At 36.9% G+C, this 16,981-nt stretch overlaps 1 protein-coding gene across 2 annotated transcripts in view; it reads right to left on the bottom strand.

The window, feature by feature from the left end:
• Nucleotides 1-2,271: 2,271 nt before the first annotated feature.
• The window catches only part of Glra2 (glycine receptor alpha 2), a 184,203-nt gene continuing 169,493 nt past the window's right edge, over nucleotides 2,272-16,981 (bottom strand). For both annotated transcript variants that reach the window (XM_028762102.1, XM_028762110.1), the window contains exon 9: nucleotides 2,272-2,550. In XM_028762102.1, coding sequence (XP_028617935.1) covers nucleotides 2,272-2,550 — 279 coding nt within the window. The remainder of the gene's footprint in view (nucleotides 2,551-16,981) is intronic.

The following is a 16,981-nucleotide window of genomic DNA, read 5'->3' on the forward strand; positions in this document are numbered from 1 at the left end:
CTTAAGCCCTCATTTCTGATGGAAATAGGGATGGGTAACAGGAACAGTTGATCTTTTAAGCTTCATTTCACTGTCGGTGGCTTGGAAACTTTCCATGTCTCACATAAAGCACCCAGTTTTAAATTTTCTTCACATTGGTTACTACTGCTAATGCCACTCATCTCCCTTTATGTGTTTGTGTGTGTGTGTGTGTGTGTGTGTGTGTGTGTGTGTTTGTGTGTGTGTGTGTGTGTCTGCCTCTGTGTCTCTGTTTCAGTGTCTGTCTCTGGCTGTCTCTCTTTCTGTCTTAGTGTCTCTTTGTCTCTGTCTTGCTGCCTCAGAAAATCTGCCTCAGTCTCTTTGTCTGTCTCTGTCTTTCTGTCTCTGTCTCTCCTGTCTCTCTCTGTCTCTTTCTCTGTCTCTGTCTCTGTCTCTGTCTCTCTCTGCCTCTCTCTGTCTCTGTCTCTCTCTCTCTCTCTCTCTCTCTCTCTCTCTCTCTCTCTCTCGCTCTCTCTCTCTTTCTCATTTTGTGGTAGAGTTTTATTACATAGCTCTCCTGGAATTTGCCATGCAGTACATTGCTGGCCCTCGACACATGATAATCTGTCTCTGACGCTTCTTCCCGAGTGCTAGAATTGCAGGTGTGAGTCACCCTACCCAACATAAATCCATATTTATACAATGAAAAAATATCTTGACATGTATAAGCATCAAGGATATAATAGCTATTACTCTATTATGTTCATCAGACAGCAGTTCATAGCATTCTTCCTCATCCTCCAATTCTTATGTCCTTTCTGTTTCTTCCTCTATAATGTTCTTTGAGCCTTGGGGATAAAGTATTAATAAGTGTGAGGAAGGGATTGGATGTTGTGGAGGATCATATTTCATTGTGTATGTGTATAAATTCTCAAGAATAACAAAATTATATTAAAAAGAAAAATAGTATATTAGCTCTATAAATGATTCAAGTTTATGAGGAAGATCACACAAAAGCATCCACGTTATTATTGCCACACCAATGATTTACATTTTAGTACAAAAATTGAAAGACTCTGGATATCTTAGTGGCACACTTATCTTTATTGAAACCGAACAAATGCTTTTTTAAAATAATCCCTTTTACAGCACATGTAAAATGTAATTATTTCCATATATTTTTACAGGTTGTCTTTTGAGTAAGCAAAAATACATCTTTTTTTTTTTCTTACTTAAAACATGTAGCCAGGATTCAAACCACGTAGCTCTGGTACCAAAAAGGCAACGGGTTATGAAAATCACAGTACAGTTTTAAATTTTTTAAGTTAATCAAGGATAGTTAAAACGATATTCACTTGGAAAGTACAAATTACAGGTCAGTCAACATTAGGACTAGTAGTTACAGCTACAGTGGAGAGCAGAAATGGGAAGTTTAAGCTAATCTGAGCTACACCAGTCACAACACACCATCTTCATAAATACTGTGGCTTAGCAGTAGCGATAGCTAAGTTACATTTGGGCACTTAGTCACATGTAAATATAGCCAAAGTGAAAAAATATACATAGTATGCTAACTTGATCTAAAATAAAATGAGCATTTGTTTCAAGAAGATATACCAGTAAATCAATTACACAATACACAATGAAACCCCCAGTTTACATCTAGGAAAGAAAAATAATATCAAAGTGCACACCTACACAGACAGTAGAGTAGAAATCTGTTCTTTGTCATTTGTGTTTATCTTGTTGTTGTTTTCTGGATACATAGAAAGAATTTACAACCCACAAAAGGATTTCTTGGGTGAAACACTAATTACAGACATTGTAAATATCATAGCTCAGGAAGCTTGTTTTAAAAATGAGGCAGCATTTTTCTGAAAAAGTTTGGTCCTCAATTTACTATATACTAATCACTATTGTCAGATGGTAAGCATTTTCTGTGTGTGTGTGTGTGTGTGCGTGCATTAAACTAAACTTTCAGAACCAAAACTCACCAAATTAAAGATAATTAGCCCTCGAGAACTTGACCTTGCACATCATGTCTGAGTGATGTGTCATCTGAAAGAACAAGTGCTATAGACTACGGATGGGAGCTATGCTCATGTGATTCTGCAACACCTTAATTTTGTGCAGTTTTCTTCATTGCGCATAGAACCTGCCTTTTTTCATGTAGGTGCCAGAAATCCCACCCTCATGATTTCCCTCCCCCCTCCCTCAATGTTCTTCTCTGTCGAAGCGATATAAAGACACTATTACTGTGTATTTACAAGCACAACACTTAGGCAAGAAGGTCCCAGGGTCAACAGGGTACATCTATTTCTTGTGGACATCTTCATGCCGAATGATTTTGTATGTGATCCAGTAAAAGATGTTGAAAATGAGGAAGGCCAGTGGGAAGGCAGCTCGAGATATGGTGTCAATTCTTTTTGCACGATCCACAAACTTCTTCTTGATAGCATCTGCATCATTTGGGGGTTGTGGAAGTGGGTTGGCAGGTGTAGCCTTGACAGCTGTGCCATCTTTCACTTGGAGGCAGTGACCCATCCCATAGCCACTGAAGTTAAAACGACTTTCACGAGTAACATCTTCTTCCTGGCAGAATAGAGACAGGAAGCACAGATTGTCAGTCAATTTTGATGGAAGGTTCCTTAGAATTATAAAGATGAATTATAGTTAACTGTTAGAGTAGGAGGTTCTTGAAATAGGAAGTGCTCTTTTGAGTTCAATTCAATTATTTGTAGCACAGATATAACTCATTAACTTTTCAAGTGGAGAAATTAAATATAAAAATAATGACTTTATAATCAGTTTAATTAATCAACAAACACCAACACTTATGCTATATTCAGTATTGAATTTTCCAAATCTAGTTTACCAATCTATAGATTTGATTAGACTGTTTTAAAACAAGTTTTCAAAATTTTAGTATTATACTATAAATTTATGAAGAATATAATTCATTCATTTCTTCTTTCTCCCAAAACATCTTTTCTGAATTACCATTATATACTTGCCCCTGAGTTAAGAACTTTTAGTACCCATCTATGTTTCAGTTTTTAATTAACATTTGGTTTAAGACAAACCTTTAGTTATACTGTTTCTCCTATGGTCCCCGGTTCATTTTAGCTATACGGTGGAGATTAAATATTCATCATTTGTCATGTATATCTGTAGCACAAACATCAGCATTGATTTTTAACATTGATTCTTTGGCCAGTAAGAATCTTTACCATAGTTAAGCATACCATTTTAGTCAATGCCAGTGGTGTTTTATGCTGATTATTTCTTCACAAATTAGATGCAAGACATAAAATAGTTTTTATCATTTGGACTGAAAGGCAAATCACCTTGGAGACAGATGGGATCAGAGTGTAAAGTTGAGTCAAAAGAGGAAATCAAATGGTGGGATTTAATGACTTACTTGATAACACCTTATCTATAAATAGTCACGGATCAAATTATCTTCCCTTTTAGCTAGCTTACTTCTTATAGTACTATATAATCCTCTGCTGCACGTTTAAGCTTACCTAATAATGGTAAGGCTATGTTTCCCAAAATACAAGAAAACTTGGTATGACTATTACTTATCATTGTTAACTACATGTCTGTAGTACTTTCAGTCACATATAAAAAGTGTGCCAAGTAAAGAACTTTGAACATATTTTGAAAGTAAGCTCATCTGTATCCCAAATGGAGGGAGAAGGACAGATTGTACCTAGTGCATTCAAATACGGCTTTAAAGTCACAGGAGAACCTAGATAGGTAGAGGCAAGAGTAGATATTTTTAGACAACTTCATTGAGTACAAAATGAAGAGAGAGACAGCTGTGCATGGATTAACGAGACGTGTAAGCACTCCAGAATGGTTAGGGTAGATTATAGTTCATGTGCTCAGATGAGGCATTGCAGAAGTCAGGAAGGAAAACAGATTGGCTTCCATGTGTCTTACTTAGCCAGATTAGTACATGCTACTTCCCTCTATGAGAAATACATGCTCCTTGAAAATGAATAATACAGTTCCGTAGAGTCCTTAGAGCCTTGGTTTATCAACATGGCCCATTGTGATAAAGTGCTGTTGGTGATGAAGCCGAAACATGGCTAAATATGTCATTGCAACCTGGCAATGACTTAGAATTTGAACTAGAGAGCTAGTCCTTGTAATTGTTAGACACTTTGTGCCACATATATGCATATTTGATCTCTAGGAAAGTCAGACTAGGAAACAGAAGGCTCATTCACTTGATACATTCATTGATATTTATGTTTATTTTATTACTGTTTTAGAATTTCATACTTGAGTGCTGCATTTTTGCCCCACACTTCCCTGCTTGAACTTCTCTCATATGCCCCTCTCAAACTCATGGCCTCTTCTTCTTTAATGACTATCTATTGGTGTGTGTGTGTGTGTATGTGTGTATGTGTGTGTTTATGTAAATACATTCTGTGGATTCTGTCTAGTGTTATTTATGTGTACACAAGTTTAGGGATGACCATCTGAGATTGGATAACTTATCAAGGGGTCATCCATGGAGAGTGATTCTCCCCCTTAGCAGCCACTAATGGTCTTTAGCTCTTCTTCTAGGAATGGGGCCTTGGGAGATTTCCCATATTCATTTTGGAATATCAACTAGTGTTGTCATTGTGAAGTTTTGTTTAGGTGACCACAGTTTTAAGATTTTTAATCAGTGAAACAGAGACATAAATTATACTATTTAAAAGTAGATGTCATGGTCCTCTGGCTCATTGGCTGTTTCTACCTCCTCTTGTGTGATGTCCCCTGAGCGTTAGGTATGAGAGTTATGTTGCAGATGGATATGTTTGGGATAGACACCCCACAGCCATTTGTTCTCTGCATTTTGACCAGTTGTGTAATGGTCTTCATTTGCTGTAAAATGGAGCTTCTTTAATGAGAGGTGAAAGGTATATTTATCTGTGGTTGTAAGAATATATCTTTGAAGTGTTACTGGGAATTATACTGGCTTATGAAAGTGAGAATAGTAGGTTCTCTTTTAGAGTCCTTAACCTTATTGGCCATGAGGAGTTGCCCTTGTTAACAACAGTACCCGGCATGAATTCTTCATCTTTCTTATCAACAAATGTACAATCAATAAGTACATTAATTATAAGCTTTAATCAGCCCATTTATAATCACAATGAATCAGACCGAAGTTCTTCTATAAAGTAATTGTGAAACTGCTACTTTATAAAGCCATCCTTCCTTACTGTGATTCCTGTTGGATTAGCCTGTATTAGTTTAATGATCGATGTTCCATGGCTTACAAAAAGCAAATGAAGTTTTCATTCAGCAACTAATTGTTGAGTGTTGATTTTCTGTCAAGAATTCAGCTAGGTTTTGTGAGACAGTTAATGTATTTGGAGGTGAGGAGGTCTACATGTATAGATTTTTAGAATGCATTGGGAAAGATAACCTAAAGGTATTATCTTATATAGAATCTGGCAAAGAATATTCAGCCTGACATCTGAGTCGTCCCACGTGCTCAACTGCATGAACTCAGTAAAAATATGGTCAAACTGGGCACAGATTGAAATGCTATGTTTTCTTTTCTTAAACTGTGAATGACTTAGACATCTTTATTCCTGTAACAGCCTACTTACAGGAGGCCTTCTTCTGACTCCACCCCCATTCCCTGGAGAGTCTGCCTCTTGATGAAGATCCAGCTTATCTCTTTGCCTCTCAGCCTTATCTTCTAGCCCATATCCATTCCTTTCTCAGTCACAGATCCCCAGAAACACTTTTTGCCAGGGACTAATAGCCACCCCAGTCTGAGACTCAGGTAGGAGATTTTCAAAATCCTTCCAATTCTCTATTATGATCTCTCCAGAGTTAGTCTCATAGAAGTCTGCCTGCAGGAGACCCTTCTCCCACTCTACATTCATTCACTGGGGACTCCATCTCTTGGAATGGACCCAGGGTTCCCTGAGTTCTTTCCAGAGGCCCCTCTCAAACTTTCATACTAGCCTGTCTTCATTTCTTTCTGTCACTCACCAACCCACAGAAGCACTCTCTTCTAGAGACCCCACAGTCACTAGATTTGCCTAAGATGCAGAGTAGGCAACAACAACCAAAGAATAAAACATCTACTCCAGAAGACAAGACTAGATATCCAGACCAAGAAGCATGTCAAACATCATAACTCCAGATGCATAGATCTCAGTGCAAAAACACAAATATGAGCAGCAAAAAATCCATCCACCAGATGTCTGTTTCTCTATTGCAATACATCCTGAGAAATGCAATATATCTGAAAGATAAGAAAAGGACTTCAAAATAGCAATTATTAGTATATTCAATAATTTTAAAAAGGATGATATGAATAAATCCCTCAATGAAGTATCTAAAAGCAGTTTAAGGAAATAATGAAAATAAGACATAAAATCAGAACTTAACAAAGAAATAGGATCACTTAAGAAAACCCAGATTAAAATAAAGCTGAACGTAAAACACTTCAGATGTCAGCCTCACCAATAGACTATAATACATGAAAGAAAGACTCTCAAGTGTTGAAAACAAGTTGGAAGACATGGATAGCTCATTCAAAGAAAATGTTAAATTGGAAAGTGTGTGAATGATTTAAGGGGTTCAAAGTTTCAAATAAATGTTTTAAATATGGAGTAAACATATGTGTCAACTAGGACAGTGTCTTCATAACTGTCTGAAGACTTATTTCATGCAGGAGAGGGGCAGCACATGCATTATGAGGAAGAGGGAACCAACTCATCATATTGGTTTTAGGCACCCTCAGGTTTTCTAACTACTATATTTTAAGGTAGGGAAACTAGAAACAGTTTGTTAGGACAGGGAAGCACTTCCCAGGATGAGAGTGAGTAGTGAGCAGGGAAAAAATATCTGCTGAACTCTAACTACCATTAACCAGAATGGGAGTGATGTAAACATGCTATGGAGATCCAGACTGGGATTGGTATACTTAGGTTTTAGATGTTGCTGGGAGAAGGCTTATAAACTGTTGATCTCAGGCAGTGTACTTATGTTTTTCAGATCACAGATGCCTCATGCCAAAAATGAGAAGATTCCACTAGAGCCATGGGTCCGTGCTGTAGCTGCGGGAGATGTTTGTAAATATGCTCCCGTGTGCCTTTCTTTATGTTCCCTGCAAGACCAGTTGGATAAGATACTCTGGGAGTCAGAATTTAGGACTTACAGGTTTTATCTAGCAGTTCTTATGTAAAAGGTTTGAAACCACTGGCTTTCATGAATTCTAATGTCTGACTCGAAAATGCACAGTGGATTTGCATATTAGTAAGTCTAAAATTAATTTTGAAATGGAAGCAACCCTTCACCATATGTTTCTCTTTATCTGCCCAAGCTTACTGTGCTTTTCTTCTTTCCCTGACTACAGAATTTCACAAATTTCTATTCTCCCTTTAAGACCATTTAGAAACTCGTAAGTAAGCATATATCACTGCTTGAATAAGATAATATTCATTTAAGTTCCTGAGTTCTAAAATAAAAATATGAGTAGTTAGCTAGTAACCTGGTTTTAGCACATAAGACAAAAAAGGCTTAAATATGCACATCCATGTTTCTCTTCAGAGTGCCTCATTCATAGGATTTCTCTAGCCTTTCCACTCACACTGTGAATGGACAACTAAAGAGATTAACTCATTCAATTAAATACCAGAGGTAGAATAGAAGGATGCCTGGTTTGAATAGCATTATTTTATACATTGTCATGCAAACTGTGGGCATTTAATAGAAACTTGGTGAATAATGAGCAAGATGCAATCTTAAGAGGGTTCCCCTATGCTTGGAAACTATTTTCTCATTCATCCAACAGTTTTTCAAATATTCTTCTGAGCATAGTTATGGTTAATTAAATCAGTTCTTTAAAATTTGCTGCTACAAAATTTATCTGCTGTAGTGAGGAATTATCCACCCAATTCTTGATAAACAGGTGATATGAATACTAGGTTCAGAGTCTTCTTGTTTACTTTTATGACTTATTTAGTGATTTTAAAGTTAAATAGAGAAGGTTAAGCTACCCACATCAAAGGAAGTGGTTTTGATTTTGAAAAACATTATGGCAACTGATTTAGATTTTTTTGTTGTTACACTAAATGGCTAATTTATTTTCTAGTAGGTTCGGAATAAAATGTTTTGGCGGTATCGCAAGGTGTGGGGCAAAATGGAAATGAGTATTTTACTGAGTCAAGGGTAAACTGAAGCTAAAATAAAAACCAATTTGTATATTATGGCCTGTAAATATGCCAACTAATGTAAGTCAGACCCTCCCCGTTAGGAAGAAATTTTTAACACAGCTCCATTTTTTTTTAAATTAGCTGTGAACTGTTAACTATTTGTGCCAGTCCATCATCTGCAATCACTGAGCTTCAAACGCCAAGCACCTCTAGCTTCCTTGTTTCATTCTGTGCTGATTAGTAACATTTCTATAGAAACTGACTTATCTGGTGGATGGTTCAATGCATTCATTCGCTATCTCCTGCACTGATAGTATCTCCAATTTGGTCTGCTGTAGAAACTACTGCAGCGGCACTGAAAATCATTAGAGATTTATTGCTATTATTGTTTATTTTGTGCATATGTTTTTTACATACCATTAAATGTCCCAGTTCTTGCATTAGCAATAAATTGAATCTGAAGCTGTCTCAAATTACAGCACAGCGAACTTGTTATAGAAAAATTATTTCAATATAATTAAAGAGCATGTTATTTAAAAAAGAACTGTAGTGCGCATCAAGTCTCAGACTTCCATGTCCTAGAAAGTAAAAGTGAAGAATTTCTAAATGCTGGGGTAGGGGAAGTATCTTTTCTTCACATTCCACACCCAGATTCTTTGATTGTTCCTTCTAGTGTTCCTTTGGCTATAACTGGAAATTGCTCAGTTGGAACTCAAGGCTAGTGTGCCTCAATCAATACAAGGACATAATAGAGTCTCTAGCCCTGCTTAGGAAACTGTGTGTGTCCAAACACAATGAATTTTCAGTGAAAATATCCTCTAAAAAATGATGGCTAGATGATGCTTAGCTTAATTATAAGCCTGAGTATTTTTATTGCCTTAAAAGAATTTTTCTTTCAATTTGGAGGGAACCTCAGTTCCTTCCTGTATATTTTAAGTTTCTATGAATTGGTAAATATGAATGATATATAAATATAATTTATTGATTATCACTACATATTATGTACTTTTATATGTAGTCAACCTCATTGGGAGAACAACCTTGTAAATCACAAGAGAAATTGAGGCCAAGAGATGCTACATGGTTTTGAAATGCTGTATTATTAATAAATGGTAAAGCTGAGATTCAAGGCCAAGCTGGTTTAAATGCATCCTATATGATTTGGAAAACACTAGAAGTCTTTGACTTTTGTGAACTTTTGTCTATATCAAACCCCAAGTGATTTACTTTCACAATTATGGATGATAAGTCTTATTAAATTTTCAAAAAGTTAAAATTAATAATAGAGTTATTATTCCTTGTTATTTAATGACAGGTGGTGAAATAAATCAGTATTTTCAGCCCTTTGAGCAGATTATGAAAGATAAGTTTTCTACAGGAAATTAATACCTACAGGTCATTTATTTTTTCAAGATAGAATACTGATATAATTGCTTTTAAAAAAACCACAATCTTACATTGTGACCAAGGATCATCATTAATTCTAGAGCTTCCTGACTCAGTCTGCCAAATGTTGAGATTATATACCTGCCCCACTGTGCCTTTCTATTATTAATTTTTGAAGAAGAGATTTCTGAGTTTCATTTATAAACTACATGTCATTCATTTACTTATATTTTCACCAATATTCATTGAACTTTTATTATATATAAGGCAAATGGTAGGGAGATGGCAATGAATAAGAAGGCAAAAATCTCTGTTTTTCCTTAATGTTTGCATTCTACTGGGAAAACAGTAGTTAACCAGAATTATATACACAGATGTATATAACACACACCTACATATATTCAAAAGTTCACCTGCACATTTCTAAAATGGAATTCAAATCATCAAGATCAACTTCCAAGGACAAATCAGCAACTTACATATTGGGAAAAAATCTTCACTAACCCCACATCTGATAGAGGACTAATATCTGTAATATAAAAAGAACACAAGAAGATAACCTCTAAAAATACCAAACAACCCAATCGAAAAAATGGGGTATAGAACTAAATGAAAAATTCATGACAGAAGAATCTTGAATGGCCAAGAGGCACTTAAAGAAATGTTCAAAGTCCTTAGTCATCAGGGAAATGCAAATCAAAATGACCATGAGATTTCACTTTACACCAATCAAAATGGCTAAAATCAAAAATTCAGGTGACAGCACATGTTGGCAAGGATGTGGAGAAAGAGGAACAATTCTCCATTGATGGTGGGACTGCAAACTGGTACAACTACTCTGGAAATCAATTTGGAGTTTCCTCAGAAAATTGGAAATTGATCTATCTGAAGACCCAGCTATACCATTCTTGGGCATATACCCAAAAGATACCCCACCATGCCACAGGGACACGTGTTCCACTATGTTCATATGGCCTTTTTTTGTGATAGCCAGAAGCTGAAAACAACCCAGATGTCCCCAAAACGATGAATGGTTATAGAAAATGCGGTTCATTTACACAATGGAATGCTATTCAGCTATTAAGAATGAGGACATCATGAGTTGTGTAGGCAAATGGATGGAACTAGAAAATATTATCATGAGTGAGGTAACTCAGACCCAAAGGGACATGAATGGTATGTACTCACTAGTAAGTGGATATTAGCCAAAAAAATACAGAATACCCAGGATAAAATCCACCGAACTCAAGAAGGTTAACAAGCTGAAGGGACCAAGTGAGGATGCTTCAATCCCACTTGGGAGGGAAAAGAAAGCAATCATAGGGGGCTTGAGGGAGGGACCTGGGGGGAGGGGGAGGAGAAAAGGTGAACATGATCAGGTATTGGGATGGAGGGAACAGGAGTGAAACTGAGGGCCAGTAGAATGAATGGAAATATGCAACCTTGCGAGGTGAGAGGTTGGGGGGTTACCCTCTAGAATGTAACAGAGATCTGGGAGGGACCTTAGATGAAATGCCCAACAGTGGGGAGAGGGAACTTATAGAGTCCACCTCCAGTAGAAAGACAGGGCATTGAGTAAGGATGGGGTTGCCATCCCATAGTAATAAAACTCTGACCCCAAATTTTTCCTGTCTAAAAGAACTGCAGGGACAAAAGTGCTGAAGAGACTGAGGAAAAGGAGGTCCAGTGATAGACCCAAATTGGGATCCGTCTCAAGGGGAGGGTGCAAGGCCTGACATTATTACTGATGCTATGGTATGCTTACAGACAGGATCCTAGCTAGCATGATTGCCTTCTGAGAAGCCTAACAAGCAGCTGTCTGAGACAGATGCAAATAATTACATTCAACTAATGGACTGAAGTGGGGGACCCTGTGGTTGAATTAGAGAAAGGCTGGAAAGAGTTGAGGAGGAGGGCAACCCCATAAGAAGACCAGCAATCTGAACTAAACTGGATCCCTAAGATCTCTCAGACACTGAGCCACCAAACAGCCAGCGTACACCAACTGATATGAGGCCCTTGACACATATACAGCAGAGGCCTTCCGGGTCTGGCTTCAGTGAGAGAAGACACCTAACCCTCCAGAGACTTGAAGCCTCAGAGAATGGAGTTGCATGACAGGGTGGGGTAGGGGGTAAGGGGGTGGGGACACCTTCTTGGAGACGGGGCGGGGGAGGAATGGGATGAGGAACTGTTGGAGAGCAGACTGGGAGGGGAATAATGATTGGACTGTAAAAAAAGATTAAAGATAATAATAATAATAAAATAATGTAATAATAACAAAGGCAAATCACTAGATGGATGATTGTGCCGATCAGTGAGAAAGAAGACAGTAAAAGAAGATCATTTTGGACTGAGGAAAAATATGACTGAGAAGGAAATGCTTAGGACCAACTCACCTGGAGATGTATACCTGTTTACGTGTTAACTCATGACTACCCATCTTTCTACCTAAAACTATTTTCCAGACTATTTTCCTAAAGATGACTTATGGTAAATGTCAACTTTTAACCAAAAACACTTGAAGTTTAAATTTGACATATTCCTTCAGGTTTTGTTTATATTTCTTTCTTCTAGATAGAATAACTTTTGCAAATGTTCATGGATTCAAAATAAATCCATTACGGGGCTAAAGATCATCTGATGTTCAGCTGAACATTCCAATACTTTATAAAGTAGCTGCCCTTTAAAGCCTTTGGGTGGGATTCCATAAATTTATCCTGGAGATCTGTCCACTGGTCACAGAAGTCTATATCTCTTCTCAAATGGGCCTTTGACTTGGTTCTAATCAACAGAATGTGATGAAACTGACACGAAGTAATTTCAGAAGCTTGGTCAGAGTAAGCACAGGTGTTTCATTCTGGCTTGCTGGAATGTATACTTAGACCCATGAGTCTCTATGTCAGTTGTCTAGCTGCTTTGAAACAATTAAAATATATAAAAAATAATGAGCCCATGTGGAGAGATCAAATAAACAAACTCTGACACTAGGTGAGAAAAGAAAGATGTCTGGCCAGCTCCTAAGTGTTTCAGCACCGTCTACCATCTAACTGTACCCAAAGTCACACCCTAAGCTGAAATGACTCAGGCAGGACCTTCCAAATACTTGACACATGGCCACTGTGAGGAAAAAAGAGCTAAATATATAATAATATAAATATAATAAATAAATATACAATATTGTTATTTTAAGTCATTAAGATTTGAGGTGATTTATAGTAACAAATAGCTATATACATAATCAATGGTATGCTCCAAACCTAAATGTTATAGCATTGTATCTGGGACCAGGTGCCAGGCAGACACTGGAAGAGGCTCAGTGACATGGTTGGAAGACTGGAAGGGGAAGGAAGCACTTACTGTTGCAATCTAGGAAAGGGTAGACAGTTCACTCAGTATATCCTGTGCTAACATGAAAATAGAAAATACATATTGTGAATCCAGCTACAGAGATTTCCAGATAGAATATTGTGGTTATTAAATGTACAGGTAGAAGTTAGACGATATATAAAGGATAAACAGTGGGTCTGTAAAACTCAAGAAATATCTAAACAAGATCCTTATGACTTCAACTGACAGCAAGTCTTATTAGAACTTACTAGAGTATGCCTGGAAGAGTCTGTCCTTCAAACAGCAAACTGCTAAGAACACTCAGGGTCTGAGCCACAGAAGCCTTATATGGAAGGAACCTGTGGTCAAGAAAGTTAGCTTTCTTTCTGTTTTTGAGTTATTGTCTCACTGAGTAATCCTGAGTTTCCACATACTCACAATCCTCTTGTCCCAGTTCCTGCTGTGCATAGAATACAGGTGATCACCACCATGCCTGCTCAAGAAAGGTTTATCTTTAATTGACAAATAATAACCATATGGATTTATGGAGAATAGTGTAAGGTTTTGATAAATGTATCACTTGGAAGGTTTGCATCAAGTTAAATCATCCTGTAGCATATTTATCATTTTGGGGGTAACAGCATCTACATAGTTGTCTTAGCCATTATGAAATATATAACACATTATTTTTAATTTAAGCATGCTGTGCGGTACATCTCTAAAATCTACTCTTGTCAAATAAATACTGGGCTTATCCTGAAGAAATTTGTGGATATGGCTTGTGTGCAATGACATGAATTATAAATTGATATCCCCAAAGCTCCAACAGGTAAGAGAATTCTATCTACGTGGCTTGAAAGCAACAAAGATGATAGAAAATGTAAAGACTTTTTGAGCCCTTAATCTTTGTTGGTGGGGAAAATAGTTTAAAAGAGTTACTTAGTTACAAACAAATGTTGTGTCTTAGTAAGAAACACCACTAAAATAACAGAATAAGCTCTCAGAGAACAGAGAGGAAAACCGTAGCAAACAACTCCCAAAGATACATCCCTAGTCAGGGACAAGCTAACTCCAGCATTTCCACATTCTAGAATTCCCATTAATCAATGATTGCTATGTATCACTTATTTTCCCTTATTTTGAATAGAAGTGTAGCAGTACATATATCTTTATATAGCCTGTTGGATATTCTGGGCAAATATTTCATTTCTCAAGTCACAAGGTTTCATAACAAGTTCTGCTCACAGAGCTTAACCTGATGTGTCTTCTCTGAGGTAAAGGATAAGATCTGAGTTTTGAAATGTGTTTTAATTTGATAACTGCATTCACTCTCACTGGTGGAGGCTTCTCATCCATTATCAATTAGTTTTTCTTATGTAGAAAATGGTAACATTAACAACACCAACAAAAGAAAAACAGCTTTCTAGTTTACTGTTCATGTAGATGTGCATTTCTTTGGTCATTGAAACTAAAAGCAAGTATGATTCTGTGTGAATGAGAGAAGTGGATTTTGACAAGAAGGGTACTGGAGAAGAATTTGTCAAAGATGACTTCTATCACATCTCCCATACATATGTTTTCTTTGATGAGACTTTGAAACTCTTCCTGCAGAGTGTTAGGGATCTATATTCCCACATACTGAGTTGGGAAAGCCTGTGACATGCTTCTAACTGAAAGAATGCAGTAGGATGACACTTTATGAATTTCCCTGATAGTGTGCAAAAAGAGACAGAGCTTCTTCCTGTTCCATGGCTCGCCTGTGCTTGGTCTCAGGAGCTAGCATATAAAAAGCTCAGCTACCCTGCAGCTGCCACATTAAAAGGAACCTAAGGCGCGTGGTAAGGTCAAATATGGGCACTCTAATTAGCAGTCCTAGTCCCAGGAGCTCCCAATCTAGACACCTGACATGTGAGCGAATACATTTACGGATGCCTAACTCCCAGTTGTCAAGTAAGAGACGACCTTTGAGTCTTCCAGCTGAGACTTCAGAAATTGTATAGCAGTAAAAAGTCATCCTTATCCTGCTCTTTCAATGTTGGTTGTTTGTGTCATTGAGTATGAAGTGATTTATAACACTAAGATACTGTAACAGGCTGTTTGGGTCATTGGTGTGCCAATTTTTCAGTTTTAATGGCTAGTACTTAGTTTTGGCATAAAATAAAATTAGAAACATTATGAAAATATAGGCATGAGTGTGTCCCTGAGTAAATGCTGTTTTTTTTCAGCTTTAAAAGTTGGTTGTCCAGTGCCAAATGGTCAGCACTAAAAAACACACATATAAGTAATATTATACAGATTTAGAAGGTTATATTTAGGAATGTATATTTATGCATGTACATGCATGCATGCAAAAACAATTAGTGGAAAAAGAGGCTATGAATTTGAAGGAGAATGAGAGGGATACACGGGAGGGTTTGGAAGGAGGAAAGAGAAGGAAAAAATATAAATATATTATAATTTCAAAAATAAAATAAAATATAAAACACCTAAAATACACATAAAAATGGCAATCTCTAGGGCTGTATAGACGGGTCAGCAGTCAAGAGTGCTTACTGCTCTTGTAGATGACTAAGCATCAGTTCCCAGCACCAGCCCTATCAGGTGGCTCACAATTGCCTGTAATTCCAGTTCTAGGGAATCTAATGCCCTGTAGCCTTTGAGGGCACCTGCATCCATGTGGTGCAATAAATCTCTCTTTCTCTCTCTCATTCTCTCTCTCTCTCTCTCTCTCTCTCTCTCTCTCTCTCTCTCTCCTCCCTCTCACACCCCCCCTCACACACACACACTCGTAAAAATCAGAAACAAATCATTTTTGAAACGTCAATCTAAAAACAACATTGCTGAGAATTGTTCTGTAAGCCATGGCAGGTAATCTGGCCTCTCTGAGATGAGCTGCCTGTATCTTTCCTTAGTTATCTGAGATTCAGCATCATTGCCTTGGGCTCCAGTATTCATCCTGTTAGAGGAATCATACTACTGAAGAACTAATTTTTTTTTTTAAATAGGGAATGTTAACTGCTGCTCAAAAAGTACACTTCTTGGTTCAACTCTAAAATGGTGCCACAAATGAACCAATGTCATAACCTGATAATATTTTCAAGGTAATAATTTCCAAGAATGACATTTTATTTATCAGCCAATCTGTTATAAAATAAAGTACAAGTGTGTTTCTTCGTGAAATATATATATGAGCTACACAAAAGATATAAATTTGTGTGTAATGTCTTTGATACTAGAGTCAGAACTGGGTTGCTAATATGTACTTAATAAATCCTTGTTAAGTCCTTGTTGATTGCCTAGTGCATTTTTTTTAAACTTTGTAGATGGACTTGACATTTGCTGCTAAACCCTAGTTCACTTAATTCCAGATTTGACCCACATAAAGTGATTTATACTCAACCCTATCTACAAAGTTTGTATTCTATATAGTTAAACATAATCACAGTTTAGACACTCTAGTAGGAAATACTCTTAAACTACAAAGGAAAATAAGTACACATGAATACTAAGGCAGACTTATAGGTAATGATTGCAAAAGAATATAAGCAGGAGTGATGACTATGCCTTTCAAATACTTTAGACATTCCAATATAAAACTATCAGTCTCGGGTAAAGCTTGCCATGGCAATATCTGTAAGAATTAAGACAAGGTCATGGGATCAATATCCATTTTTTGTTTACTTTGTTCAGTAAAGAAGCTATTAAAGAGACAAAAAGAAGAGAAATGGAAGTATCTCTTAGGCATGACTGGCTATTCCTTTTACCTTGATCCACCGAAATCTTTATTGTACCCAGATCTTCCACTTGGAGGATGCTGCAACCATTAGTTCTACTTATCAGTCAACTCTGATGTTTAATGAAGAAACTCATAATAGCATAAGCACTGGAAACACAATGATGAATAAAAACCACTTTTAAACAGTGGTTATCTTTTAAAATATGAAGATTTATAGATATCTAAATAGAGTATGAGATTATTGATACATGGAGCCAAAGATATGGGGTATTCAGGTGAGCACTAATTATCCAAAGTTTATGAGGTTATTTATGGTACTAACACTAATTTACACAAGGCTATATGTAAATCATCAGGGCTAGGGTTAGTGTTAATGTTAGGGTTAGGGTTAGGG

The sequence above is a fragment of the Grammomys surdaster genome, unplaced genomic scaffold, assembly GCF_004785775.1.
Source record: "Grammomys surdaster isolate TR1022 unplaced genomic scaffold, NIH_TR_1.0 131, whole genome shotgun sequence".
Classification (NCBI taxonomy): domain Eukaryota; kingdom Metazoa; phylum Chordata; class Mammalia; order Rodentia; family Muridae; genus Grammomys; species Grammomys surdaster.